Genomic DNA, 27,330 nt, shown 5'->3' with positions numbered 1-27,330 from the left:
CACAAGCCTGATGACTCTGAAGTCATCTACCGGTGCGAACGCTGAGACTGTGGGTTTGTGACCGAATCTCATCACTGCTGAGTTGCAGAACTTCAGTGGGGATATCGTGTGGCATCAATCACATAGAACATAGAACAGGAACAGGCCCTTCGGCCCACAGTGTCTGTGCCGAACATGATGCCAAGTCACACTCATTTTCTCTTCCTGCATGTGATACAATCGCTACATTCCCAGCATATCCATTCCCAGCATATCCACTTCCTACTCTTGTCTTGTCTCTTGACAATCATCTTAAATGACACTAGTATACCTACCTCCATCACCACACCTAACAGTGTATTCCAGGTACTCACCACTCACTGAACAAACATCGTGGCCCACATATTTCCTTTAAACGTTGCCCCTCTCACCTACGTCTGTATGGGAAATCGAGTCTCACTGCAACTTAATTGGTACACGTGACAGTAAAATATTTTGAGCCTTTGAAGCTTAAAGTTATGCCCTCTATTCTCTAGCCTCCCATAATTTTATATACTTCTCTCTTCCTGTAATGCGCCAGAGAAAACAATGCAAGTTTGCCCAACATCTTATCGTAGCTAATACCCCCATATATCCTGGTAGCATTCTAGTAAACCTCTTCTGCATCCTCTTCCAAACCTCCACAATCAGACTTCAAATGTGTTCTCACCAAACTCCTATAAAGCTACAACTCTATAAATGTCCAGACTGATGTAGGAAAGTATACCCCTTGCCCTCTTTACAACAGACAATAGACAATAGGTGCAGGAGTTGGCCATTCGGCCCTTTGAGCCAGCACCGCCATTCAATGTGATCATGGCTGATCATCCCCAATCAGTACCCCGTTCCTGCCTTCTCCCCATATCCCCTGACTCCGCTATCTTTAAGAGCACTATCTAGCTCTCTCTTGAAATTATCAAGAGAACCGGCCTCCACCGCCCTCTGAGGCAGAGCATACCACAGACCCACAACTCACTGTCTACTTCCCTCTCTAGCTACTTGTGTTGCCACTTTCAGGAAGCTGGGGACTTGCCGGCATATCCCTTGAAACCTTTCCTTTCCATGTGTCTGCTCGAGTGTCTTTTAAATGTTTTTATTGTACTTGCCTCAGCTACCTCCTCTGGCAACTCGTTTCATATGCCCCCACCCTCTGAGTGAAAAGTTACCACTCAGTTCACTATATCCACTCTCACCTTAAAACTATGTCCTCTGGTTTTTGATTCCCCTGCCCTGGGTAACCGACTCTGTGCTTTCACTCTTTCTATTCCTCTCAGATATAATTTTATACGCCTCTATAAGATCACCCGTCAGCCCACCATACTCCAAGTCCTGACCTGCTCAACCTCTCCCAAGAGCTCGGGCCCTTCGAGTCCTCTTGACATCCTTGTAAATCTTCTCTGTAATGTTTCCAGCTTAATGGCATCCTTTCTATGGCAGGGTGACCAATACTGAGCTCCAATTGCGGCTTCACCACAACTAGAACATAATGTCTGTATAAGGTTTACGCTCTATTTAAATGATGGCACAGGGTAAGGGAGCCTAATTTGTGAGGTCTGGAAGTAATCATGTAATCATACAGCCATTTAAAATTTAGCTTAGCACCAGCTATAGTTATGGTTCATTTTCAACATATGTTTAAAAATGTGGTTCTAAAGATACTGAAAACTAGGCTTTGATGTGGCTTCTGTGGGTGCCTGTTGTGAAAATGTTTTTCCTCATCTCCGTTCTAAATGTCCTCCTTAAAATAAATTCTGGACTGAAATTTTTGAAAAATTACTCACAAAATTATTCAAAATAAAACTGATACCAAAACCTGAATGGGTTATCTTTAGAACAATGGAAGTAGCCCTGAACTAAACAATAATCTATTTAATTATGGGCTAATAATGGGAAAAAAGCTTATACTTAAATTCTGGAAGAACGCTCCTATACCAACAATAAATATGTGGATTTCAAATATGTTTGAAATATTACACCTGGAAGATAGGAGACTCCTCCTTGCAGGCAAATCAGACCACTGCCAAAAGACGTGGTCTGCATTTATCGACTTACTACAAGAATAAGGTGTATCAGTACTTCAAAAAAGAAATGGTGCCAGGATCTGGTAAGGGGGGAGGAAAAATATGAAGATGGTATATCCCTTTTGCGCGGTTTTTATAATAGAGCTTTTGTTTTTTTTTTCCTTTTTCCTTCCTTCTTTTCTAGGGTCTATTTCTTAATTCTTTTCTCTAACTAATGTTTTTTTTATTTTTATTGACCACTCTTTTACACGAACACAACTTTCTTTCGCTCACTTTCTCTACTTTCTTTATTTCTATCTTTTCTTAAAGCTTAAAAAATGAAGCGGTACAATAAATGTAATAAGATATATCTGGCTTGTACTACTGTAATTTACTGTACTTCTAATAAATAAAAATATTAAAAAAAAACAAAAAAACTTACCCCTTATTCTTAAACTGTGGCCCCTGGTTCAAGACTCCCCCAACATTTGGAACAAGTTTCCAGCCTCTAGAATGTCCAAACCCTGAATAATCTTATGTTTCAATAAGAATCCCTCTCATCCTTCTAAATTTCAGAGCATACAAGCCCAGCCGCTCCATTCTCTCAACATATGACAGTCCCACCATCCCGGGAATTAACCTGGTGAACCTACGCTGCACTCCCTCAATAGCCGGCACACTAAGTGGTGAAAATGGTCGATGACCTGTGACTTTTAATGCAGAAATACAAAATAACATACTTAGGGAATAAAATAATTAAGAATATCGTAAAAATTAAATGGCAAAAATTAAATTTTAAAGATGGTTAGAGCACAGAGATTGGGCATTCACATGCAGCAATATTTGTAGATAATAAAACATGCTGAAAAGGCTTTTAACATAAGTATGTGTCACCTTTGGTCACAGAAAGCACGAGAGGACAAAATCAAGCAAATGACAGAATACAACGGTGGATAGACCAGCTCGAGGATAGAGCTGAAATGAGATGCAATAACTAACTCTCACTGGGTTCACAAACTACAAGTTTGAAGATTCTGAAGAAGGACACAAAATGCTGGAGTAACTCAGTGGGGCAGGCAACATCTCCTGGAGAAAAGAATGGGTGACGTTTTAGGTCGAGACCCTTCTTCAGATTGAGAGTCAGGGGAGAGGGAGGCTAGTGATATGGAAGTATAAGATGTGAAAACAACAGATCAAAGCAAACGACGATAAGGAAATGGAGAATGGATCATTGTTGGCTGAAGGGAAGTTGACAACGAGGCACACAAATAGTAAAACAGTGGAGGACAGTGAAAGTAGTCGGAAAAATGGGGTGGGGGAGGGATGGAGAGAGAGGGGAAGAAAGGGAAGGGAGGGAAGAAAGCTGGAAGGGAGGTGGGGGCAGGACAAAGCAAACATGCAAACTCTGGAAAGGTTCCATGGTTCTATTGATCAGATCACAACATCATATCTGTCCTTCTATCAATCATAGCAGGAAAACATATCTTATTTTATGCTTGCTGTAAAAATGGAGAATAGGATCATAGATCACTTCATTTTAAAGCAGGCAAAACACTGGTTTTGTGCTTTTCGCCCCAAGCGGCTCGGTGGCGCAGCGATCAACCTTCCGCCTTACAGTGCCGGAGAGCTGGGCTCAATCCTGACTATGGGTGCTTGTCTGTATGCACATCTCCCCGTGACCTGTGTGGGTTTTCTCCAAGATCTTCAGTTTCCTCCCACACTCCAAAGATGTACAGGTCTGCAGGGTAATTGGCTTGGAGTAAATGTAAATTGTCCCGAGTGTGTTAATGTGCGGGGAGCACTGGTCGGTACGGATTCGGAGAGCCGAAGAGCCTGTTTCTGTGATGTATCTCTAAAACTAATTTATATATATATATATATACTAGACTAAGTGGGACCCGTTGGGTCCCATGTTCACACGGGAAGGCTGGTCCCCCGACGCAATATTCCACCTCTCCACCAATTCCAATATTGGTGGCCAGTGGGGGGGCTTTCTGGAGCACTGGTATGGGTTCTTGGGGTGGCAGCTCAGTCCCTCAAGCCTGATGTGTTGGCAGCTCACTCACGGCTGGTGGGCTGGCAGTTGACTCATGGCTAGTCCTTGAAATTCCATTTCAAGCAGGGTGCAAGGCTACCAAATTCAAATCCATTTTCCTACCATTTCAAGCAGGGTGCAAGGCCACCAAATTCAAGTACAGTTTCTTACCACTTCGAGCAGGGTGCAAGGCCACCAAATTCAAGTGCAGTTTCCGTCCACTTCAAGCAGGGTGCAAGGCCATCGAATTAAAGTGCAGTTTCCTACCACTTCAAGCAGGGTGCAATGCCACCAAATTCAAGTGCAGTTTCATACCACTTCGAGCAGGGTGCAAGGCCACCAAATTCAAGTGCAGATTCCGACCACTTCAAGCAGGGTGCAAGGCCACCACATTCAAATGCAGTTTCATACCATTTCAAGCAGGGTGAAACCTCCATAAAACCACACAAAACACCAAACTCACAGTTCAGTAGACATTCAGTGTGTTCAGTTGATTCACAGCTCAGACAGAGTCGTGACCTCTCCCTCCCCATCATGCAGAGATTGAGCCACACCCACACTTCCGGATTTTATAACCCCTCCCACCGGAAAACACTAATAACATTTTTATTTTTCATTGATGGGAAGAATCCTCTGCACCTGCTGAGCAGAGGGGGGCTGAATAAGATGGCCAAAAATCACATCCGTAAGTGGTAGCGTTTTATCTAAAATCAATATACAGTGCAAACAGGAAGTTACCCAAAGCACCCAAAACACAATTTGTAGTAGTGCCTTTTTACTTTAACCCAATGCACCCAAACAACCATTTGCAGTGCATTTTTACTTAATACCAACCATATTTTCATTTTCAAACCACATTAAGGGCACTCACAGTTGAGTAGACGTGTGTTCAGTGTTGCTCAGAGAGACTTGACCCTCTGGCTTCCTCCATCTTGCAGAGACTGAGTGAGGAAAACCACGTCCGGGTTTTATAGACCCTCCCCCCTCCCACCAGCAGGGGCAGCAGAGAGAATGGCAATTAAAATTAAAAAAAAGAAACATAGAAAATAGGTGCAGGAGTAGGCCATTCGGTCGTTCGAGCCTGCATCACCATTCAATATGATCATGGCTGATAATCCAACTCAGTATCCTGTATGGAGTCTTCTCTCCATACCCTCCGATCCCTTTAGCCACAAGGGTCACATCTAACTCCCTCTTAAATATAGCCAATGAACTGGCCTCAACTACCTTCTGTGGCAGAGAGTTCCAGAGATTTACCACTCTCTGTGTGAAAAATGTTTTTCTCATCTACTAAAGGATTCCCCCTTTATCCTTAAACTGTGACCCCTTGTCCTGGACTTCCCCAACATCAGGAACAATCTTAATGCATGTAGCCTGTCCAACCCCTTAAGAATTTTGTAAGTTTCTATAAGATCCTCCCTCAATCTTCTAAATTCTAGCGAGTACAAGTCGAGTCTATCCAGTCTTTCTTCATATGAAAGTCCTGACATCCCAGGAATCAGTCTGGTGAACCTTCTCTGTACTCCCTCTATGGCAAGAATGTATTTCCTCAGATGATTTGGAGACCAAAACTGTACACAATACTCCAGGTGTGGTCTCACCAATACCCTGCACAACTGCAGTAGAACCTCCCTGCTCCTATACTCAAATCCTTTTGCTATGAATGCTGACATACCATTCGCTTTCTTCACTGCCTGCTGCACCTGCATGCCTACTTTCAATGACTGGTGCACCATGACACCCAGGTCTCATTGCATCTCCCCTTTTTCTAATCGGCCACCATTCAGATAATAGTCTACTTTCCTGTTTTTACCACCAAAGTGGATAACCTCACATTTATCCACATTATACTGCATCTGCCCACTCACCCAGCCTATCCAAATCACCTTGCAGCCTCCTAGCATCCTCCTCACAGCTAACACTGCCCCCCAGCTTATTGTCATCCGCATTCAATTCCCTCGTCCAAATCATTAATATATATTGTAAATAGCTGAGGTCCCAGCACTGAGCCTTGCGTTACATAAAAACATTAATATCTCTCTGATTTTTCATTGATGGGAAAAATCCTCCGGTCCCGGAAGGCGGAGGGGGGCTCTGAGCGAGGTGGCCAAATATGACGGCCGTAGGTGGCGGCGTTCTCTCGGAAATCACAGCACAGCAAGCCAAAAGCGGTCAAGATCAGACTTTTAGTAATATATAGATATCTATATAATTAAAAGTCTCATCTTGACCACATCCTGTTTGCACTGCATATTGATTTTAGAAAAAACGCTACCACTTACGGCTGTGATTTTTGGCCATCTTACTCAGAGTCACCCTCCGCTGCGCAGGATAAGAGGGTTTTTCCCATCGATGAAAAATAAAAGACTTATAAATGTTTTAAAATGTTGAGATTCTCACTCGTCAATCACGCCATGAAGGCCACGCTCCTTCTGGTGGGAGGGGGAGGGACTATAAAACCCGGAAGTGTGGGCGTGGCTCAGTCTCTGCAAGATGGGAGAGAGAGAGGTCATGACTCTCTGTCTGAGTTGTGAACCAACTGAACACACTGAATGTCTACTGAACTGTGAGTGTGGTTTTTATGGTGGTTTCATCCTGCTTGAAATGGTATGATACTGCATTTGAATTTGGTGGCCCTGCACCCTGCATGAAATGGTATGAAACATCACTTGGATTTGGTGGCCTTGCACCCTGCTTGAAATGGTATGAAACTGCACTTGAATTTGGTGGCCTTGCACACTGCTTGAAATGGTAGGAAACTGCATTTGAATTTGGTGGCCTTGCACCCTGCTTAGATTAGATTAGATTAGATTAAACTTTATTAATCCCCTTATTCAGGGGAAATTCTGATGTCCTTGCAGCACACTAATAAAAATACAACATAGCATTCAAAAAGAAGTTCAACACAAAAACATCCCCCCACAGTGATTCCCACTGTGGGGGAAGGCACAAAGTCCAGTCCCCATCCTCTTATCCACCCAAAGTCGGGCCTATTGAGGCCTCCACAGTCGCCGCCACGGCGCCCGATGTTCTCGCCGGGTGATGGTGCTCCGGCGTCGGGAGAACCCCCAGCGGCTTGGGGTGCCAGGAACGGCCGCCTTCCCACCGGAGACCGCGGCTTCCAAGCCAACAGACCGCGCCGCACGAAGCTCCGCACACTGGCGATCTCAGCAAGAGATCCCAGGCTCTGGGATGTAACGTTCAGCGTCGCAGCTGGCCGCTCCACAGAACCGCGGCTCCACAATGTTCTTATCGGCGGTCCCAGCATACTGGAGTTCCAGCGCGGCGACCCAGGAAAGGCATCGCCCGCTCCGCAATAGCGCTCCAGCGCTGCACTGCCGCCAAAGCCGATATTCTGCGCCGCCGCCAAAGCCGATGTTCTGGCCAGGTCCCCTCAGGGAAACGTCGCTCGAGGACCCGCTGGTAAGCCGCAAGGACAGGTCGAAGTCGCTGCTCGGAGGAAGGCAACCCCTCCGACCAGGTAGGGACTCGAAAAGCAGTTTCCCCCTTCCCCCCCACCACCCCCCACACATAAAAAGATTAGGCCCCCTGACTACACACTCAACATACTAAAAATAATAAAAAAGAAGGGAAAAAAAACGGACAGCTGCAGGACAGGCAGCCGTTCAGGACAGCGCCTCCTCCGGTGTGAACGAGTGTGAACGTGTGAACATCTCTGGGTGTAAACGTCACCGCCCTGGGGACTGGAATATTGTTGGCCGATTCACCGCCCTCTCCTTCAAACGGCCACCGTTCAAACGGCCAAGGAATAGCCGTTGGTCATCTGCCAGCCCACCAGCCGTGAGTGAGTGAGCTGCCAGCACATCAGGATTGAGTGACTGAACTGCCAGCCCAAGAATCCATTCTGCCCACAATGTCCATACCAGCCCTCTAGAAACCAGTCCCTTCAGCCCATAACACCCATACTAGCGCTCCGAAAGCACCCCCCACTGGCATGAACTTGGACCTGGGGGTCCAAATTCCAATGGTAGGGAAGGTCTAGGGTCATCTGGCAATTGCATAATCCGTTGTTTTTAAACTGTTCACTTGTGCATGGTATCCTGATAAAACTGGGCAATGGACATTGTGTAATTTTCCAATGGTTGGTATGTCATAAAGAAAGGAATATGATTTTGGTTGATGGGAGGTCAAGTGTCCTACCAGTGCAGCAGTTGTCCAAGGCAGGCCTCTCGGCCCAGTCATTTTCAGGTGCTTCATCAATAACAACTTTCTTTGCAAGGTCCAGCAATAGGATTTTTTGCTGATGACTATGTTATATTCAATTTCATTCATGACTCCTCAGAAAGTCCGCACTTAAATGCAACAGGGCCCAGACAGCATTTAGTGGCAAGTGATGCTTGTGCCACAAAAGATGTCTTCAGCAAAGAACCACCTTCTCTTGACATTCACTGGCATTGCACACCAATGTTGTGGGTAGACAAAAATGCTGGAGATACTCAGCGGGTGAGGCAGCATCTATGGAGCAAAGGAATGGGTGATGTTTCAGGTCGAGACCCTTCTTCAGACTGATCTGACTGATTGAATCAATGTTGTGGGAGTAACCCGACATAGTGTCACATAAACCAGCCACCTAGACCAGCCATTCACACATTGTATATTTGGAATTGGAATGGTCAGATTTACTCCACAGGTCAATGTTCCTGATCAGTAAACTATGTGCTTGATAGTGCAGGCAACCAGAGAGGGGTGTTCACATCCTTCTAAGGCATCTGTGGGATTTAAATCTAACTAACTAAATCTGAAGAAGGGTCTTGATCCAAAATGTCACATATCCACATCTTCCAGAGGTGCTGTCGGACCCACTCAGTTGCAACATCTTGTGTCTTTTTTTGGTATACCAGCATCTTCAGTTCCTTCTGTCCCTCTCTTAATTAAATATTAATTACAATATTAATATAATATCAAGGGGGGGAGTTAGTGTGTGTGTGTGTGATGCTGCAGCCCCCCCCCCCCCCCCCCCCCCAAACGGGTCCCACTTAGTCTAGTCTAAAGCTAAAAGTCAGGCAAAGACTTCAATGGGATAGGTTCCATTGCAAGCGAAACAACAGTTTGTCCAATTACAACTGTGGATAGTTAGGCAGCTATCACATCTTTCATTTCCACCATTCCAAGGGACTTACTGGGCATACAATATGCAGTAATCTGTCTTCTGACACATTTCCAAGGTTGATGAGGTCCCATCTCAAGAGTGCCAGTGGTTCATTGAAGCTGCCGATCTTCTGCTTCTCAAGATGACACCTTTGTGATGCCACCACTGCCACAGGCAATGATGGTTCAATTCTACACGGCCATCGTAGAGTCTGTTCTCACCTTCTCCATCATGGTCTGGTTGGGCTCAGCCACCAAGCATGACACCTGGAGGCTGCAGCGAATCGTCCGATCAGCAGAGAAGATTACTGGCTGCAACCTTCCCTCCATTGATGAACTGTACACTGCAAGGGCCAGGAAGCGAGCAGGCAAGATCATCTCTGACCCCTCTCACCCTGGCCACAAATTCTTTGAATCACTTCCCTCTGGAAGGCGACTCCGGACTGTCAAAGCTGCCACAGCCAGACATAAAAACAGTTTTTATCCATGAGTAGTTGCTCTACTCAACAACCAAAATCTGTAGCCTCCCTTTGATCTGGTATTTTGTTGGTTCACATGCTTGATCAATGGTGTTTTATCATTAATGATTTATTATTATTAATGTTTAGTGTTTTCTGAGTCATTCGTAACTGTCACTGTATGTCATGTTGTCACTTGTGGGCGGAGCACCAAGTCAAATTCCTTGTATGTGAATACTTGGCCAATAAACTAAATTACTTACTTACTTAACGTACAAGTGCCCTTGCTGTTACCAATGAGCCTAGGATACTGCACTTGGTCTGAATGTGGGGCCAGGGTTTAACACTCAAGTTGGGTCTGAAGTATGGACACACTTGCATCCCGTATATTGGGCTAAATTGATTTGTCCCATATGGGACTGCCCTTGTCCCGTATTTGACTGCTCCTACTTGAGTCGAGGGGACTGTCGGGTCGGAGCGCTGCGTCCGGCCCCGCCTCAACCGCCCCGAAATAGTGCAGCCCATGGAGTGCAGCAGCAGCACATCGCCCGTGGCCCCGTCGGTCGGCTGCCCGGCCAGCTGTCCGACCTTCAGACCTTCGCTTACCGCCGACACCACCAAACCTCCTTCTCATGGCCGATCATCGGTTCATGAGTTGGATGGTGTGCCGGGCCAAAACTCCTCAGCTGGCCCGCAGGCTGGGCTTTGTGTGCAGTCCAGCACCTGGGCCAACTCATCATTCACCCAGCCACGACCGAGTCGGTCAATGAATTGCCGTCAGGAATTTGTCCCTTATTTTTACTTTTTGTCCCTTATTTGGGAGTAAGAAAGTTGGCAACCCTAACTGCCATGCTGGAGGACGCTGTGTGTTGCATATACATTAGTTTCATGTGTGGGTTGCACAATCGAACCATGTCATCACTTCATACGTTCTAGTAGCAATGTTGCGAAATTAGCATCTTGTTCCCTATTGCTTTTCCATTGACTTAACTCAAAAGCTGTGATCGAGGACAGTCAAAAGACCATAACTTTCTTATAAATTAAGAGAACTGAATGAAATTTTCTGTTATTATAGATTGAAGCATTCTGAAACAAATATGAAAAAATCTTACTTGGATGACCTGAAATTAAAGCTTATAATGAGTTAGTTACCTAATTGTAGCTAATTACTACATTCAATTACTAGATCTAAACATTTATCCATTTCTTAAGAAAAGGTTAACATTTTTAAATAGCCTAAGTGTCCAAATACCATTCACCCAAGAATTCACAATATAACATGATTTTTAAATCTCATTATCATGAATTTATAGGCCAAATGGAAGGAATTTAGTGTTTAATTCCCGTAAATTAATGGTCATTTTAATCATCTTGCGCGTGGGTTTTTGTGGAACGCGATAGATTGAAACGTTGCGGTTTGTGGTGCATTTAAACCCCATATCGGCAGGAAAAACACTGCCGGTTCGTATATTTAAATAATGAAATTTTCGCCGTTGAAATTTTGATTAAAGTAATCCTAAGATGCAAGTTTATATGTAAAAAATCCGACTTTCCTTATGTTTTGTCCCGCACGTGAGATCCGTCCCTTTGTTGGCGTTGGCAGCATTAGAATTCGCTTTTTTATTTTACTCCAGCACTGAAATTGTCCCGCGGTTTAAAAAAAAATATTCCGAGAATGGCAGTCGGAACGATTATTCAGCATCAGGTAGAAGCCCAAGAAAATATATCTTGGACAGGCAGGAGAAAACGGCATTTTAATCCCGCCCCCCCCCCCCCCCCCGAGGCGTCAAAGTCGCGCACACGGTCAGTGACAGAACTGCAGCGCCGCTGAAGGTAAGTTTTGTAACATACCTAGTTCTATGAGCAGAATAAGGCCATTCGACCCATCAAGTCTGCTCCGCCATTCAATCATGGCCTATCTATCTTTCTCTCGCAACCCATTCTCCTACCTTCTCCCCATAACCCCTGACACCTGTACCAATCAAGAATCTGTCAATCTCCGCCTTAAAAAGATCCACTGAGGCGGCCTTCACAGCCTTCTGTGGTAATTAATTCCACTGATTCACCACCCTCTGACTAAAGAAATTCCTCCTCATCTTAAAGGTCTATCCGGTTATGCTGCACAAACACACCCATGACTGGAGTAACTGGTTTGTGCAGAAGCCACAGCACCAAACTAAACAATCAAACAGCAACAGATTTAAACAATTTTCTAAGAATCTAAATAGCACAAATCTAATTTGTATCACAGCAGGTGGAACTGACATGGAACTATGACAATAGCAATGCGGGTTAGTTTTATGCTGATGAACTCGGCACAGTGGCACAGAGGTAGAGTTGCTGCCTTACAGCGAATGTAGCGTCTGAGACCCGGGTTCGATCCCGACTATGGGAGCTGTCTGTACGTAGTTTGTACATTCTCCCTGTGACCTGCGTGGGTTTTCTCCGAGATCTTCGGTTTCCTCCCACACTCCAAAGACATACAGGCATGTAGGTTAATTGGCTTGGTAAATGTAAAAAAATGTCCCTAGTGGTTATAGGATAGTGTTAATATGCGGGGATAGCTGGTCGGCGCAGACCCGGTGGGCCGAAGGGCCAGTTTCCATGCTGTATCTCTAAATTTAACTAAATTAAACTCATGCATGTATGAAACTGAGGCGGAAGTCCCAAAATGATTGCAGTCACAATTTACACACTCAACAATCCCACACCCTGCTTACTCAGCATTCTTAAATTGTTGCTATCAAAGCATTGCCATGATGGCATAAATTATACCATAACTGTCCTTCTGCACAATGATCACACCTTCACACCTGTAGGCTCAAAATAAACATTTACTGCAGAGTTGACGTTTGGGTCTTTCAGAAAGAAATCACTAACTGGAAAGTGTTCATGAGATCTTTTGTAGGCAAGCTCGGAATTTAGTTTAGTTTAGAGATACAACGCAAAAACAGGCCCTTCGGCCCACCGAGTCCGCACCGACCAGCAATCCCCGCACTTTAACACTAGCCTACTCGGGTCATAGGGAGAACCTGCAAACTCTGTACAGACAAGCACCCGTAGTCAGGATCGAACCTGGGTCTCTGGCGCTGTAAAGCATTTGCTCTGTTGCTGTGCTACCGTGCTACCACTAGAAGCCGAATGATTGGCAGCCCCGCCAATAGTCTGTTTGTTTTTCGTCTTTTTTTAATTTTTAGTGTGTGTTTAAAGTCTATGTGAATGTTCTCCGGTTTGTTTTATGTGGGGAGGGGGAAACTTTTTTTCTGTTTCTTGCGTTACTGGAGAAGCGATGAATTTTTGGATCGCATTCGCTGGTCGCTCTGCGGCCTACCATCGATGGAGCTGGAGGCCGTGGGCCCCACCGCGGGGCATAGATTTACATCGGAGTCGATCCCTTGCCTGGGATCGCTCCAACTGCAGCCTGCGGACTTTACATCGCGGGCTCGCAGTCACGGGGGGGGCTGTGGATGTCGGGAGCTCCAACATTGCGGAAGCTCCGACCAACGCCGACGCGGGGTTGGATTGTCCGGCGCGGGGGAGCTGACAACCCTGATGCAGGAGCAACCACTCGACGCGGTGGGCCCAAACGCCGGCTACGGGAGTCAAGATCATCACGACAACGGAGGGCTCGAGGCCCCAGACCACAGGAGAGCTAAAGGAAGAGACTGAACTTTTGTTTTGCCTTCCATCACAGTGAGGATGTGGAGTAGGCCCTGCTCCACATTCTGTTTTGTGTGTTCTGTTGCTTTATATTTGTATGACTGACTTTGCAAATGAAATTCCTCGTATGTTGCAAAACATACTTGGCTAATAAAGTATTATTGTGATTGTGAAAAGGGATGTTCTTTAATTACTTTTCAAAGTTGTTCTGTGTTTGCCACAATTTGTATTGATACATCCCGTATCTTGTGAATGATTTGCCATTCAATACAATCACGACCGAATGATAACCTTAACATCAGGATTGCTGCTGAATAAGTGAGCTGGGGAATGGGAAATCTAGTTTCATTCAGATAATGTGAGGAAAATCAGACAAAGTTAGGACTTTCACAGTGAATGGTGGAGCCCTGGGGAGTGTTGTAAAGCAGAGGGTGGCAGGAGCACAAGTACATAATTCAATGAAAGAGGCATCACAGATAGATAGGGTAGTGAAGGGGGGCTTTTGGCATGCTGGCTTTCATTAGCAGGGGCAGTGAGTATGAAGTTGGGATGTACAAGGCGTTGGTGAGGCCGCACTTGGAGTATTGTGTTCAAGTTTGGGCACCCAGCATTGGAAAGGTGCCATTAAGCTGGTAAAAGAATTACGAGTATATTGCCAAGACTCAAGGGACTGAGCTGTAGGGCGAGGTTGGGTAATATATTCCTTGAGGAGTAGGAGAATGAGGGCTGATCTTATTGAGGAGGTGAATAACATCATGAAGGGACTAGATGGGGTGAATGCACTGCTTTTTCCCAGGGGAGGAGAATCAAAAACAATAGTGCAATAAGGTGAAAGGGAAAAATAAATTGAAGAAACCTGAGGGGCAACTTTTTCACTCTGAGGGTGGTGGGTACATGGAATCAGTCTCCAGAGGAAGTGGTTGAGGTCAGAACAATATAAACATTTGAGGGACATTAGGCCAAGTACATGGATAGGAAAGGTTTAGAGGGATATGGGTCAAATGTGGACAAGTGGGGCTAGCATATATTGGCACCTTGGTGGGCTTGGATGAGTTGGGCTGAAGGGCATGTTTCAGTGCTGTATGACTGATTCTCGTGCGATAATCTATTTCCTTCAATTTCTTTGATATTCAAGAATCTATCCACTCATCATGAGCCTGAAAAACATGACCAATAGGTTCAATAACAGCTTTTTCCCAAGCAACCATCATCCTCCCGAACACTACATAACACTAACCTCAGCAACTATGAGCCTCTGACGTTGTATACTGGTTTTTGCACAATTATGGCGGTTATTATTGATTTATTGAATTGTTTTTATTATTATATTTTCTGTGCGTATTGCATATGGGCCTGTTAAACTCCAGTAAGAATTTCATTGTTTTGATGGTGGAGTTTTTGATAATTCAACACTCTTAAACCTTGACTCCCACCAGCCGATATACAACATTCAAGGATTAATTAAGCAGAAAATCTAGTTTTGTGTTTTTCAGGTTCCTTAGTTACCGTCTGTTTGCCACTGCTCCAGTTACACTTGCAACTGCACAAAGACTACTTAGCCTTGCCCCACCTCCTACTATTCCACCTGTGCTGTTCCTTTTCCAGGCTGTCCTTCCATTCCTGACAAAAACAGCAGGTTTTCCAGCCTTTTCCAGGAAGAAGCCATAGCCCAAAGTCAAAGTTGATCAAAGTCAGCTCGCAGCCAGGAATGTGACTGCAGGGCTTTTGTCACGGGAGTAAGTTAACGGCTTTGGTGGCTCTGGGGCAGAACTGGTGCCGGGGACATATAAAATCCACAATTATTTATAGTGCAATTATAAATCTACATTCAGTTGTCACTTTAACTAAACCTGCACTGTAGCTGGAGGAAATGTTTCCATTGGAGAGCGTAATTGAAGGTGTGCGTTCACAAAGACTACTGCTCTGCCGCGCCCATGTCTGTTGAGTTTGTGAACACCTTGGTCACATTCCCCACACGGTTCCACATATTTAACCTCTAAATTGCCAAGGCACTTGCTAATATATTCTCTGCCCCTTCATGCTTTTTGTATCCTACTGTCTGGCTAGTTCAAATCCATATTATTCCAAAATTCCTTCGCTCCATAGATGCTGCCTCACCCGCTGAGTTTCTCCAGCATTTTTGTCCACCTTATTCCAAAGCAGATCACTTTTAGGTGTTACCGCCATCTATGTACTTAGTGTTAAATTCACTAGTTATCTCACACCTCTACACACAATATAGATTTCCCACTGCTCAAAGATGGGAGAATGCCCACTTCTTGGTCTCTCTTTTTTTATTAGAAGCATTGTACATACATCTTAATCATGATATGCAACATAATACATTTTGTGTACAACTTCACTCTTTAAAAAAAAACTTTAACCTGTAATAGAAAAGGAGAAAAGAGAACGAAGAGAAGAATGAGGATAGTAGTGAAGTGTAGTCCGCAGTAGTTGGCGTTAAATGAATAATGATGGTTAAGTAGACTGCGAGCTTGAGAATGTGAGGAAAAAAAAAAGAAAAAAGAAAAGAAAACAAGGCCCCAAAGAGAAGAGGGCCTTAAGAAGGGAAAGGAAATAAGTAAAAGATCCAAAGAAGGTAGAGCTAAACAAAAAAGGGAATGCTCCTGTCCCACTTAGGAAACCTGAACGGAAACCTCTGGAGACTTTGCGCCCTACCCAAGGTTTCCGTGCGGTTCCCGGAGGTTTTTGTCAGTCTCCCTTCCTGCTTCCACTACCTGCAACCTCCGGGAACTGCACGGAAACCTTGGGTGGGGCGCACAGTCTCCAGAGGTTTCCGTTCAGGTTTCCTAAGTGGGACAGGCGCAGAATGTGCCTAATTCATAACGATTCACACCCATCACCTAGTTCTAAAACAATAACTTTCCAGGGTTATGCTGCACCATATTACACTTGTAACAAATCAATAAAAGGTAAACATATTCTTAAGAATTGATCTCGTTTTCCTGCTAGAACGAGTCCTATTTCCTCGAGATGTAATATTTCCGACATATTTGTGATCCACATTTTAAACGTTGGGATAGGAGCGTTTTTCCAGAATTTAAGTATAAGTTTTTTTGCCGTTATCAAACCATAGTTTAGGAAACATCTTTGAAATATCGTTAGTTCAGAACAGGCTTCCCTTGCTCCGAAAATAATCAATTCTGTATTTGGGTCCAGTCTTAATTTAAATATTTTTGAAAAGCTTTCAAAAATGTCCTTCCAAAATTTCTGAAGTTTTGCACAGGAAACAAATGAGTGTGCTATTGTTGCCCCTTTAGTTAGGCACTTATCACAGATGGGAGACATTTGGAAAGATTTTATTTAGTTTTGTTTTTGAGTAATATAATCGGTGTACAATTTTAAATTTGATTAGTGTGTGTCTAACGTTAATCGAACATTTGTGTACATGACACATAATCTTCCCACCGGTCCTTGGGAATTTCTATAGCCAATTCATGTTCCTATTGTTTTCTTATACCTTCTGTCGAGGTTATATCTATATTTAAAATAGTATTATAAAAATATGATGTTAAATGATCCAATTCTACCTGTCTATTCATGCCTTGCTCTAGAAGGTCCAACTTCAAATTTTGATAATCTTGTGAGTGTTTTTTTCAAATAATATCAGATTTGTAAGTATCTAAAATATTGGTTATTTTCCAAATTGTATTTAAGCTGTAAGTCTTGGAATGGTAAAAATGTTCCCACTTCATACAAATCTTCCCAAGTCTTAATTCCTAATCGTTCCCAGTGTCAATAGTCGATGGTTTAAATGCCGGGTTGTTAGCTATCGGTGAGAGAAGTGAAAGATTTCTTAATTTAAGAGAGGATTTTATTTGTCTCTAAATTCGTATTGTGCTGTGAATCATCGGGTTTCTCTTATATATTGTGTTCTTCAGTTTTATTGGGGAGAAAAGGATCGCTCCTATGTTAAAAGGAGTGCAATCCTCCTTCTCCATTATTGTTCATTCTGCCTGTTGTGTTGAACTGTCCAACCAGCACATTATATGTTCACTGCCCAATGGTAGTACATAAAATTGGGAAGTGTCAGTCCCCTGTATTCCTTAGGTTTACATAAATGTCTTCTTTGAATTCTATGGGATTTATAGTCCCATATGAAATTTGTAATGTATGGCAATTTTCACTTCTCACTTCTTGGTCTCTAAACCACCATATTTAATCTCTCCTCCCAACCTAATCTGCCACTTGGTTTGGGAACAGCTCCATCCAAGATCACAAGAAATTACAGCAAATTGTGGACGCAGCCCAGACCATCACAAAAAAACAGCCTCCTTTCTAATGACCATTTATACCTCACGCTGCCTCGGCAAGGCCAGCAGCATAATCAAGGATGAGTCGCACCCTGGCCACTCCCTCTTCTCCCCTCTCCCATCAGGCAAAAGGTACAGAAGTGTAAAAACACACACCTCCAGATTCAGGGAGTTTCTTCCCAGCTGTCATCAGGCAACTGAATCATCCTACCACAACCAGCGAGCAGTGCCGAACTACAACCTACCTCTTTGGTGACCCTCAAACTATCCTTGATTGAACTTTGCTGGCTTTACCTTGCACTAAATGTTATTCTCTTATCATGTATTTATACACTGTAAATGGCTCAATTGTAATCATGCATTGTGTTTCTGCTGACTGGATAGCGCGCAACAAAAGCTTTTCACTGTACCTTGGTTTCATGTCAATAAAACTTATCTACACTTATCTACACTTACACTCCCAGCTGCCACTCTCAGTAAAAAACAAGGGCACTCTCCACCCCCCTTAAACCCATTGCATAGTTCCTAGAAATAAATAACCCCCATGGCGTCCTTAATCGTATTATCTGACTCTAATCTACTTTCAGCATGCTTTCCAGAAGTAGGGTCTATATTCTTAAGGTAGGCAAAAGTGCTGGAGAAACTCAGCAGGTGAGGCAGCATCTATGGAACGAAGGAAATAGGCAATGTTTCTGGCCGAAACCCTTCTTCAGACTGAAGTGAGGGTGGGTGGGGGTGGGAAGAAGAAAGGAAGAGGTAGAGCCGGTGGGCTGAGGGAGAGCTGAGAAGGGGAGGAGAAAGTAAGGACTACCTGAAATTAGAGAAGTCAATGTTCATACCGCTGGGGTGCAAACTGCCCAAGCGAAATATCAGGTGCTGCTCCTCCAATTTACGGTGGTCCTCACTCTGGCCATGGAGGAGGCCGAGGACAGAAAGGTCGGATTCGGAATGGGAGGGGGAGTTGAAGTGCTGAGCCACCGGGAGATCAGGTTGGTTATTGCGAACCAAAGAACCAAGAATACAAGCTAAATGTACAGCAGTCAAGACCAAAGCCAATTTAAGATGTCCACTATATGGAACGGTATTACCAAAGAATTTGATAGTTTTGTAATACTTTTTCTCTGACGGAATAATTCAAATATCATAGTTAAATTGCATGGCAGTTAGAATCATAGAGTCATACAGCATGGAAACAGGCCCTTCGGCCCAACTTGTCCATGCTGACCAAACTGCCCCATCTAAGCTTGTCCGACATCTGCATTTAGTGCTTATCCCTGGAATTCTCTGCCACAGAAGGTAGTTGGGGCCAGTTCATTGTGGCTAATGGAATCAGGGGGTATGGAGAGAAGGCAGGTACAGGATACTGAGTTGGATGATCAGCCATGATCATATTGAATGGCGGTGCAGACTCGAAGGGCCGAATGGCCTACTCCTGCGACTATTTTCTATGTTTCTATCCCCCTCAAACTTTCCTATCCATGTAACTGTCCAAATGACTTTTAAATGTTGTTAGTGTACCTGCATCAACTACTTTCTCTGGCAGCTCATTCCATAGACCCACCACCCTCCATGCGGGAAAGTTTCCCCCCAAATTCCTATGACCTCTGTGTGAAAATGTTGCCCCTCATATTTGTATTAAAGCTTTCCCTTTTCACCTTAAACCTATGCCCTAATTCTTGATACCTCTACGCTGGGAAAAAGACTCGCCCTATCTATTCCCCTCGTGAAATAGACAATAGACAATAGGCGCAGGAGTAAGCCATTCGACCCTTCGAGCCAGCACCGCCATTCAATATGATCATGGCTGATCATCCCCAATCAGTACCCCATTCCTGCCTTCTCCCCATATCCCCTGACTCTGCTATTTTTTAAGAGCCCTATCTAGCTCTCTCTTGAAAACATCCAGAGAACCTGCCTCCACCGCCCTCTGAGGCAGAGAATTCCACAGCCTCACCATTCTGTGAGAAAAAGTGTTTCCTCGTCTCCGTTCTAAATGGCTTACTCCCTATTCTCAAACTGTGGCCCCTGGTTCTGGACTCCCCCAACATCGGGAACATGTTTCCTGCCTCTAGAGTGTCCAAACCCTTAACAATCTTATATGTTTCAATGAGAGTCCCTCTCATCCTTCTAAACTCCAGAGTGTACAAATCATGTCTCTGTCTCCTGCAATCAAAGGGATAAAGTCCTAGCCTGCCCAACTTCTCCCCGTAGTTCAGGCTCAAACCCTGGCAACATCCTTATAGTAGGAATGTTACAACATATTGTGATTTAAAAAATCAAGTATGTAATTTATCCCATCAGATAAAGCATAAAAAGAACTTTAATTTGATACCTAATTCACTTTCATATCTTCAGTATTAACAAAGTTATGGTCATTTTCATACTCGGAAATTAGCATCTTGTCCCCTATTGCTTTTCCATTAACTTAACACAAAAGCTGTGATCGAGGACAGTAAATTGACATAAAAGCCCATAACTTTCTTAAAAAATAAGAGAACTGAATGAAATGTTCAGTTATTATAGATTGAAGCATTTTCAAACAAATATGATACATCTTACTTAGATGACCTGAAATTAAAGAATATAGTTAGTTACCTAATTGTAGATAATTACAAAATTAACCGTTATAACGGAAATAGTAATAAACACCTAGACTGCCTTGAAAATTAAAAAATGTGATATTCTGAAGATCAGAACTTTAATATTGTAACGTTAAAACAAATAGTAAGTACCCAACAAAAAATGTCATCGAATCAATTCATCTAAATTCAATTACTTGATCTAAACATCTATCCCATTCTTAAAAGGTTAAAAATATTTTTTTTATATAGCCACATTTTTTATATAGACACTAACACAAAATATAGATGAGTTAGATGTTCTTTTGACATGATTGTGCAAAAAAATAATGAATTTGGTTATCTTGAGAGTGGATTGTGATAGATCGGAATGTGGCCGCAGCCATAAGCCCCGCGATATCGGCAGGCAAGACACGGACGATATCGGGGCCTAAATAACATATTTTGAATCATCAGATTAAAATGAAACCACACCAAAAAGCAAGGTAAGAAGTTAAATAAACGATACAACTTTTGTTTTGTCCTAATGTGGAAGTCGATGTTGATTTTGATCCGTGATGTTGAAGGCGTTAGAAGTTGCGTTTAACTTAAATCCAGCGATGCAATCGACCAGCAACCTTTTTTAAAAAACGGGAACGGAAGCGCAGAACGAATTTTCTTTATCAACTTGGAAGTCCAAGCAAATACCTCTCCGACAACCAATACAAACCTGAATTTTAATCCCACCAGCCTCCGGAATCGCACGCACAGGCAGTGGCAGATCTGGAGCGCCGCTGATGGTAGGTTTCATAACAACGCTACGTAAATCTTCTCTCCACCCTTTCCAGCGTAAAGGCTTGCTTCCAACAGCAGGGTGAACAAAATTGAACACAGTACTTCAAGTGCGCCCTCACCAACGTCTTGTACAAATGTAACTCTATGTCCCAGCTTCAAGACTCGATTCCCTTACCAATGCAGGCCGATATGCCATAATCCTTCTTCACCATCTGATATACCCGTGATGCACTTTTAGTGAACTATGTATTCGTGCAGCTAAATCCCTCTGCTCTACAACACTCCCTTCACACAAAGGGTGGTGGGTGTATGGAACAAAACTGCCAGAGAATGTACTTGAGACAGGGACTATCTCAACATAGTTCTTAGACAAGTTCTTGATTAGAACGGGTGTCAAGGGTTATGGGAAAAAGGCAGGAAAATGGGATGAGGAGGCAGAGATCAGACATGATTGAATGGTGGAGTAGACTCGATGGGCCGAATGGCTTAATTCTACTCCTATAACTTGAGAACTTGTGAATATTTAGGAGACAGTTAGACATGGATAGGACAGGTTTGGAGGGATATGAACCACACGTGGGCAGGCGAGTGGGACTAGCGTAGCTGGGACATGTGGGCCACAAAATGCTGGATGAACTCAGCGGGACAGGCAGCATCTCTGGAGAGAAGGAATGGGTCAGAAGGGTCTCGAGCTGCAACGTCATCCACTTTTTGTGTCTACCACATATTCTTTAGGTCTTAGATTTTCTGCTGGACCTCAGCTATAATGTGCAGCTGATTCCATTCCCGGGAAATTGAAGCCTTCCAACTCGGAAAATTCTCCTTTTGCTGTGAGATAACTCCTGGTCACTCTCTTCAAATTATTTATATTGCACTGATTATGGTGGACTTCAATGCAGAACTGAAATAGCAGATTGCTGCAGCTCTAGTGGAAAGGAGAAATTGACACACGGAACACACAAAAGACTACAGCTGCTAGACTCTGGAACATACAGCTGCTGGAGGAACTTGGCAGGGCAGGCAATATCTGTGGAGGGAAGTGGACAAGATCCCCCTTCTGAACTGAAAGGGTGGACGGGAGATAGCCAGTATAAGGTGGGGCAAGAGCTGGCACACAATAGGAAGGAAACAGGCCCTTCAGCCCAACTCGCCCATACTGACCACAATGCCACATCTAAGGTAGTCCCACTTGCCCACATTTGGCCCATATCTCTCAACCTCTCTTCTCCAAATAAATTTCCAAGCGATCTTTGTGTTGTTATTGTGCCTGCCTCAGCCTCTACGTCTGGAAGCTCGTTCCATATATCCACCACCAGTGTGAAAAAAATGTGAGCTCTAGCCTTAAACCTATGCACTCTACTTTTTGATTCTTCCACACTAGGGAAAAGACTGGATTCATGCTATCTATTCCCCTCGTTATTTTATCCACCTCTGACAGATCACCTCTCAATCTCCTCCACTCCAAGGAATAAAGTCCTAACCATATCTCTCAACCTCCCCCGATGACTCAGGCCTTTGAGTTCCTCAATATCCCCTTAACATTTCTGTATTCTTTCCAGCTGAATAGCATCTTTCCTACAGCAGTGACCAAAACTGAACACAATACTCCAAATGCAGGCTCACTAGTCCCTCGTACATGTATAACATAACTTGCCAAAGTATGTTTTTGCAACATACGATGAATTTAATTTGCCAGTCATACCATTTAAAAGCAACAAAGCACACAAAATACATTTTAACGTAAACATCCACCACAGTGACTCCTCCAAATTCCTCACTGTGATGGAAGACGGAAAAAAGTTCAATCTCTTCCCTTCTTTGTTCTCATGGTCAGGGGCCTCGAGTCTTCCATTGATGGAACGAACTTGACTCCAGTAGCCGGCGGTCGGGCCCTCCACGTTTGGGTCGATCAAGCTCCTGCATCGGGGGGGGGGGATGTCAGTTCCATGTGCCGGGAGATCGACCCCGGGTCGGGGCTGGTCGAACCTTCTGCACCGTTTGGAGCTTCCCGACATCAGTCTCTTCCCAAGACTGCGAGCTCCTCCATGGTGAAATCCGCAGCCCAGGCTGGAGCGTCAATCCCAGGCAAGGGATCGGCTCCGATGGCAAGTCCACGTCCCCGCGGTGGGGCTTGATGTCAGTCCCGAGCAAGGCCAGCCTTGTTAGGCCACAGAGCGAATGGAGATACGATCCGGAAAACAATCGCATCTCCGGCAAGGTAAGAGATTGAAGAAAACTTTCCCCCGACCCCCACCCCCCCCCCCCACATAAAACAAACCAGAGAACTTTAACACAAACTTTTAAAACACAAACATAACAAAAAAAAGCTGAAAAGACAGACAGACTGTTGGAGAGGCTGCCGTCGTGTGACGCCCCCTGGTGGGCAACTCCTTGTCTGAAGGCCAGCATTCTCGTTTTCTCACCCCCCCCCCCCCCCCCCCCCAGGGCCCTACCATTCATTGTGACGTTCCTACCCTGGTTTGACTTCCCAAAATGCAGTACCTCTATTTTCTGAATTAAACTTTATTTGCCAGTCCTTGGCCCACTTCATACATTTTAGGACATCCAAAAAAAAAAAAATGCAGAAACAAGGAACTGCAGAAAAAAAGGCACAAAATGCTGGAGTAATACATTGGGTCAGGCAGCATCTCTGGAAAAGTCTGAAGAAGGTTCCCAATGCAAAACATCACCTTTCCATGTTCTCCAAAGATGTTGTCTGACCCGCTGAGTTACTACAGCTTTTTGTGTCTATCTTCGGTTTAAACCAGCATCTGCAGTTCCTTCCTACACAGCCCATATTCTCTCGTTAGTCTTTTCCGCTTAATATTCCCAAAATCTTTTAGGATTCTCTTTAATCCTCTCCTTCAGACCTATCTCATGTCTCCTTTTTGGCCCTAATTTCTTTACATGTACTCCTGCAGGATTACACTCGATGCCTATATCTGACCTATGCCTTTTCCCTGATCAGAGCCTTAATTGCTCACATTATTCTGAGCATCCTACTTCTACCTGCCTGATCTTTCAATCCTCCAGGAACATGCATACATTGAACTGTCTGTCACACCCATTTCCCAGACATCCCTATCCCCACAAACAACCCACTCTAATTTCTCTCACATACAACCCATTCTAAGGGGCGGCACGGTGGTGCAACGGTAGAGTTGCTGCCTTACAGCGCCAGAGACGCAGGTTCAATCCCGACTACCGGCGCTGTCTGTACGGAGTTTGTGCGTTCTCCCCGTGATGGGTTTTCTCTGAGATCTTCAGTTTCTTCCCACACTCCAAAGACGTACAGGTTTGCAGGTTAATTGGCTTGGTATAAATGTAAATTGTCCCTAGTGTGTGTAGGATAGTGTTAGTGTGCGGAGATCACTGGTCAGTGTGGACTCGGTGGGCCGAAGGGCCTGTTTCCCCGCTGTATCACTAAACTAAACTAATCAACGTTTGCAAGTTCCTGGCTAATACCATCAAAGTTTGCGTTGTTTCATATTAGAATAGGTGGATCCAGGTGAGGAGGCGTGGATTGGTGGATGGAGTCAGTTGGAGGAGAGAACAGTGGAGATATCTGAGGCTGGGACTTTACAGGTAGTGTACTTTATAGGTACAGCTGATGGAATCTGAGGGGGTAAGAAGGTTAAATAAGCGAGATGAAGTGGCAGATAGTAGATGGGAACAGTGGGGGGGGGGGGGAGGTGACCCAATCCAGGGTAGTAGAAGGGTTGGTTTATGCGGGTGATCGACAAATAGAGTGGTTGATGATTCTGGGCTCTTGGAAAGAAAGATATGTACGAGGATCTGGGTTGATAAAGGGACTAGAAACATAGTAAATAGCTGCAAGAGGAGGCCATTCGGTCCTTCCAGCCAGTACCGCCAGTCATTGTGATCATGGCTGATCGTCCCCTATCAATAACCCGTGCCTGCCTTCTTCCCATATCCCTTGACTCCACTAGCCCCTAGAGCTCTATCTAACTCGGGGGGGGGGGGGGGGGGGGGAACCGTCGATATCTGAGATTTCATGCACCACTTTCTGTTGTCTCATTGAACGAATCTGTGCAAGAAGCTTGCAATTTTATTTTAAACAAAGTTCTTCAAATTATTTAATTTCAATACTTTGCTCACGTGATGGATAAAACCTAATTTTAAGTGTACATGTAATTCTCAAACAAGGGCAAGCAGCTGTCTCATCCACTTATTAAATGCATAATTATTTGCACCCAACTTTATACAATTTAGAAACACAAGGAGTACAATCATGGTTTTCACTTAAATAGAAAGTTACCTCGTGCTTCTAAACTTAATTAGAAGAACATTTCCTAACTATGTCGGATGCTGGTTTACGCCGAAGATAGACACAGCTCCCTCAGTTTGAAGAAGGGTCTTGAACCAAAACGTCACCCATTCCTTCTCTCCAGAGATGCTGCCTGTCCTGCTGACTTACTCCAGCATTTTGCATCTATATCCACATTTCCTAACTCCTTTACCCACACAATTGGCTTCAGAACAAATAAATTATAAATGACTGCAGGTAACCCTTTTCTTCAGAGATTTTATTTAAGCCACAAAGCAATTTGGTTTAAAATTCAATCATTTTTCACTTTAAAATAGCATAATCGGACCAGTTTCATGTTACTGCACAATGCAAATAGCTGATCATACCAGAGTGTACAAATCAGTTGTTAATAATCTAATGGAATGTATGTTAAGAATTATCATGCTGCATCTCAAATATGACTTTTCTCTCTCTCCATATTAGTTTCACATAAAAATAATCAGCATACAACCGCAAGCAATTAATCGGCGAAGTGTTGAAAAGCCACATAACCTGTAACATGTGCAAAATTTCATAGAAATTCACGTCAAGAGCTTACGGTTCTAACAAAGTACAAAAACAGAACCCCTGCAGTCAGGACACAGCACATCTTTTTCCTTGCAGAGATGGTGTTGGTTGAGAAGTAAAATCCAGTCCATTACATATTAAATGGCTATTTTCCATACCTTCAGTTTGCAAGTGTGGATGTTTGTGGTGCAAGGCAGCAAGGACCTGCCTGCATATTCCTGTGAAAAGTGACAAATTGCTCAGAAAAGTTGACCGATATTTAGTCCAGTACAAATGCAGGATGGGCGAATCCTGTCAGCTTACAATGGAACATGGCTGAAGAGATACGATACGGATTCACCATTGTGGGTTCTTCGAATTGCCTCAGCTAGGATCATAGATATATCAATCACCTGAAAGGGAAGCAGACAAGCTGAAGCACCTTGAATCATATTGAAAGCATCATTCATTATTTACTATGACACACAAATAGAGATTTTTTTTTTAACCTGAACCTTTGAGCAAACATTCATTTATTTACCTGAACCTTTGAGCAAACATCATTTATTTACCTGAACCTTTGAGCAAACATTCATCTTTCCTTCTTGTGGAATGGTGTTTGTTACAACAACAGCTTCAAAAGCAGCATTGCTTATTCGACTAATAGCAGGGCCAGAAAATATACCATGGGTGAGGATTGCATAGATTTTGGTCGCGCCAGCACTCATCAACCTAAACAGGAAAGAAATGAGGTGAAAAGCTTCAGCAAATACATATTAACATTTATTTGCACAAAATGAAAATGAGCGCTGAACATCTAGAGAATAATGGCTAACTGAGGCAATTGTTCACAGTTGCATTTTCACATTGTGTCCAGGCCTACAGTGTAAAATGGCATCACATTCTATCTGTACTGAAACCCTAAAGTGGGATTTTATTTCCTTAATGAAAACTACCCAAATTCCACCAAGATAACCATCATGCCCGAGGAAGACAAGTCTGTGGACCACATACACTCATAACCGTCAGGGAAGAACAAGGACATTGAATTGAGCACCAGGCTGCTCAAGCTATGCAATCTGATCATGGCTAATTTCCACTGGCTTCGACCCATCTCCTGTGCCAGTTTCCCTATAACCTACAATTCCTCAGTCTTTCAAATATTCCCATCTTAAATGTATCAAATAATCTCCACCATCTTCAGGGGAAGCGAATTCCTGATGTTTCCCAGCACTAGAAATGTCTACGTATCACTTGAATTAACTGGCCCCGTTTTTGTGCAGAGATATCTCCATGTTCATGACTCTACCACTACTGACAATATGTTAACATCCTAAAAACATCGAGCACAGCCCCTCCCCCCCACACACACACACAAACCCTATCCCTTGTCATGTATCTGTGCACTGTAAATGGATTGATTTCAAGCATGTCTTTCTGCTGACAGGTTAGCACGCGACAAAACGCTTTTCACTGTACCTCGGTACACGTGACAATAAACTAAGCTGAACTGTTGCACATTGGCCTCATCAGCCTCTGAAAACCCAATATAACAAAAAGCAAAGTTAACCTCGAGCCTAATAGATTGCCTAGTGATATATAACATT

At 43.9% G+C, this 27,330-nt stretch overlaps 1 protein-coding gene and 1 long non-coding RNA gene across 4 annotated transcripts in view; both read right to left on the bottom strand.

Moving 5' to 3' along the window:
- The window catches only part of LOC116980761, a 28,772-nt gene extending 5,730 nt beyond the window's left edge, over window positions 1-23,042 (bottom strand). The window contains exons 1-3 of one of the 2 annotated variants that reach the window (XR_004414059.1): window positions 23,023-23,042; window positions 21,629-22,730; window positions 15,398-15,428 (exon numbers count right to left, since the gene is read on the bottom strand). This is a non-coding gene — a long non-coding RNA (uncharacterized LOC116980761). Of the gene's footprint in view, window positions 1-15,397; window positions 15,429-21,628; window positions 22,731-23,022 lie in introns of those variants that run through there. The other variant, XR_004414058.1, reaches the window with a different exon arrangement.
- Window positions 23,043-25,433: 2,391 nt separating this feature from the next.
- prps2 (phosphoribosyl pyrophosphate synthetase 2) overlaps window positions 25,434-27,330 on the bottom strand; it is a 46,080-nt gene continuing 44,183 nt past the window's right edge. For both annotated transcript variants that reach the window (XM_033033332.1, XM_033033330.1), the window contains 2 exons: window positions 26,296-26,455; window positions 25,434-26,136 (listed from right to left, as the gene is read on the bottom strand). In XM_033033332.1, coding sequence (XP_032889223.1) covers window positions 26,044-26,136; window positions 26,296-26,455 — 253 coding nt within the window. In that variant the 3' untranslated portion in view covers window positions 25,434-26,043. The remainder of the gene's footprint in view (window positions 26,137-26,295; window positions 26,456-27,330) is intronic.

The sequence above is a fragment of the Amblyraja radiata genome, chromosome 14 (assembly GCF_010909765.2).
Source record: "Amblyraja radiata isolate CabotCenter1 chromosome 14, sAmbRad1.1.pri, whole genome shotgun sequence".
Classification (NCBI taxonomy): Eukaryota; Metazoa; Chordata; class Chondrichthyes; order Rajiformes; family Rajidae; genus Amblyraja; species Amblyraja radiata.
This window is presented reverse-complemented; position numbering and strand designations above follow the sequence as displayed.